Source organism: Cyprinodon variegatus, unplaced genomic scaffold, assembly GCF_000732505.1.
Source record: "Cyprinodon variegatus isolate N-32 unplaced genomic scaffold, C_variegatus-1.0 Scaffold120, whole genome shotgun sequence".
NCBI classification, from domain to species: domain Eukaryota; kingdom Metazoa; phylum Chordata; class Actinopteri; order Cyprinodontiformes; family Cyprinodontidae; genus Cyprinodon; species Cyprinodon variegatus.
Genome location: NW_015150573.1, coordinates 13,435 through 16,477, shown reverse-complemented (window position 1 = coordinate 16,477; position 3,043 = coordinate 13,435). Strand labels below are relative to the sequence as shown.

Below are 3,043 nucleotides of genomic sequence, written 5' to 3'. Positions count from 1 at the left end.
TAGGCAGCCGGACCTGAGCTGGGCACTCAGGATCAAACTCTACAACAAATACGTTCAGGGCAACGCAGAGAGGCTGAGTGTCAGCAGTGACGACAGCTGCTCCGAAGGTACGCATCACTTTAGCACTCTAAGGAAAGCAGCTGTAGGAGCTCTGAGAAGTGGCCGCTTGGCGTCAAAAGGCTGCAGATGATCCAACTGAACAGAATAATGGTTCTGAAGATGAAACTCTGGGGCTTTATCATTTCTGCCCCCTTCTGAACAGGACCAAGCGTCTGTCTGTGTGCTGCTTTCTGCCTCACCATCATCATCATGGAGCTCCACCACTTCTACAATTGAAGTTCAGCTCTGTCTTGTCTGACGCCACCAATCTGTAGAATATTATCTCCTGAGCTTAGAAACAGGCTCACACACTGTATGTTCTCATTATATCATCCACTGGGGCTCCTCAACCTTCGGGAGCTTTAGAGCAGGTTTCCCAGCTGAGAGAACGTTCTGCAGCTCCCGTCGATCCCTCCCTCAGACGACCCAACTGGACCCATAGATTAGCATCAAGCTAACACAGAGCCGGAAGATGTTTCCACTACTCTCTAGTTAGCAAAGCAACAAGTGTTGGATTGAGACGTGGAACAGCTCCTGGAAGACTGACCCACGTTTTATTCTGTTAGCCTGATGTAGCCAACAAGTGTTCTTTAGGTACGAAAATAATGAAAACATAATCAGTGGTCTGAGGCTAAAGTAGTGAGATTTAACAGAGCTTCATAGAACAATTAGTAGAAAATAATTGGAAGTTTTAAAATGTTTTATATGCAGAAGTTCGTCCTTTAACGGGTTGTCCTCTGAGGAGCTGTTAGCTGGACTCCTCCATCAGAAGTTCTCCCTGATTCTAAAAACTGAGATGGATCTAACCTAGTTTGGAGTCTTTCTGATCCCTTTGATAGAGACACATTAATGTTAAGCTGCAAACTGACACTTCCTGAAATGAAGCCACATCTTCCTGCCAATTAGAGCTGACTTGGATAAAAACATAATTTCATGAACTATCAGTTACTAAAAATGTTGGCATATTTAGATCAAAATTTGGAGCTTTGTTCTCAAAAGGCTCAAGATGGTTTGAACCTAATGCTGGTGATCAAGAGAAATTTTGCCTTCCTACTGACACGAAGGACATGTAGGACAACAGAAAAAGAAACGTTCTGTGTAGAGATGGCGAGCCAGCAAAGGGACACAAGGTGGCTGTCTGACTGAGACAGGCGTCCATAATGACGCCACGCTGAACCAACCTCAGATTCCCAGACTAGAGATGGAAATGGGGAGCTCTTTGTCATCCGTGGATTTATTGCGCTGCACATGCTGACCCTCATGGGAAGGTCCAGCCCTTTTCTGTGCTCATGGACGACCCAGGGAATCATCAGAAGGTTCAGTGGTCCTGCAGTGGATGAACAGAAAGGAAGAGGGCTGTGGTGTCAGAAATCACTAACTCAGTGTCTGAGGAGGAGAAGCTGAGTGTGTGGCTCACAAAGGAATGTGTGCATGGTGTTTGTATTGTGTCTGCTGCAGGCTGCTGTACCACCGGAGGCTCCCTATATCTCCCTGACTCCTCTCCCTGTCATATTCTGGTTGTGAAGCGTCCCACAGCCTGCTCCACTGCTGAGGCATGTTCTTATAAGCCTCCATTATGTTGTTAGGCCCATGCTTTTGTTCCAGAGACTATTTCTGGGAGCAGATCTGACCCTGTTGACCGTTTGTACAGTCTTCTTACTGTCCTGAAACTGTCCAGGTTACTCTGGAGCTGCAGCAGAATCAGATCCAGGGTCAGATAAAAAGCCTGTGTTCTGCTTGGAATCTAGAGTGAATCTGATGTCCTGATGAGGAAAAAAGTTGGATATTTTTATCGGGTTCAATCAAAAGGTTTGATTGTTTGACAGAGGAGAAGCTGGATTCTACCTCAGCACAAAGGAAGGAGAACCAAGCAGTTCTGGGTCATAGAAGCTTTCATTTTAATTTGGACCAGGCTGAATCAAACCTCAAACCTGATGACAGAAACACAGTCCTGGCAGGAACAGTTTCTGCAGTGAAACCTCCAGGTTCGGGGTTTGGAACGAAAGATGAGTCCAAATAACCAGTCTCTAAGTCCAACTGGTTGAACAGAACCTGGATTCAAACATTAGTTGAAGGAAAGAAGAGTCATTACAATGTGGACTTCCACTCCTTATTATTAAAAAACCTGATTGAACCTAAATTCAGCCACCCACAACCAGGTAAAGAGGGACAGACGGGAACCAGGTTCACTGGTTCAAGGCACTTCTATATCACAATATCTGCAGGCCAGATACTGCAATCTGTTCTTGTTCTGCATAAATGAGACCAACAACAGATGTTCTGTAAGCATCTAGAGTTCTACAAGAAGATCGGACAGACCCAATGAGACCTTAGAGTTTTTATTCTACGACCAGTGAGAGGCTTGAAAATGAGGTTCCCTTCAGGTGTCCTACTAACCCAGAAATATCCATTCAGATGCATAGTTTTCCTTCTTGGCTGAGGTCAACCAACAGAACCAGAAAGACAGTTGGACTCAGAAATGTTGGGCAACTCTCAAAAGAAGCCAGGGTCGCTATAGCAACAGGCCAAGGCGTTTCTTACGTTGTTGATCAGTAAAATAAACACAGGTACGACAGTCAACAGCTGTTTCCAATCGGACTGTCATTTAGGCTTACTTGTCCTACATTCTGGACCGGTCCAGGTTAGGAATCAGAACCAGGGCATGAATAGAAATGACCTTTAGCGGATGCTAAAGATGAATGTACAACAGATGATGATGCTTTATGGCTCTGGATAAGACTTGCTCTTCTTATGATGAACCATCATGTCTGCCTGTCCTGATGTTGCAGATGGAGACAACCCTCAGAGGACACAGAATGGTCCTGAATTTCTCCCCAAACCCTTGTACCAGAGCGTTATCAAGAAGGAGGGCTCCTCCATGGTGGGCGTGGCCATAGGGATGGACCCAGGGCTGCGTTCTGCGGTTGATGATGCCTCTCTGGCT

The 3,043-nt window shown here is 45.7% G+C and overlaps 1 protein-coding gene across 1 annotated transcript in view; it reads left to right on the top strand.

The window, feature by feature from the left end:
* The window catches only part of mkx (mohawk homeobox), a 21,480-nt gene that overhangs the window by 12,209 nt on the left and 6,228 nt on the right, over nucleotides 1-3,043 (top strand). Inside the window, exons 5-6 of the mRNA XM_015375527.1 lie at nucleotides 4-107; nucleotides 2,889-3,040. Of these exons, the coding sequence (XP_015231013.1) occupies nucleotides 4-107; nucleotides 2,889-3,040 (256 nt within the window). The remainder of the gene's footprint in view (nucleotides 1-3; nucleotides 108-2,888; nucleotides 3,041-3,043) is intronic.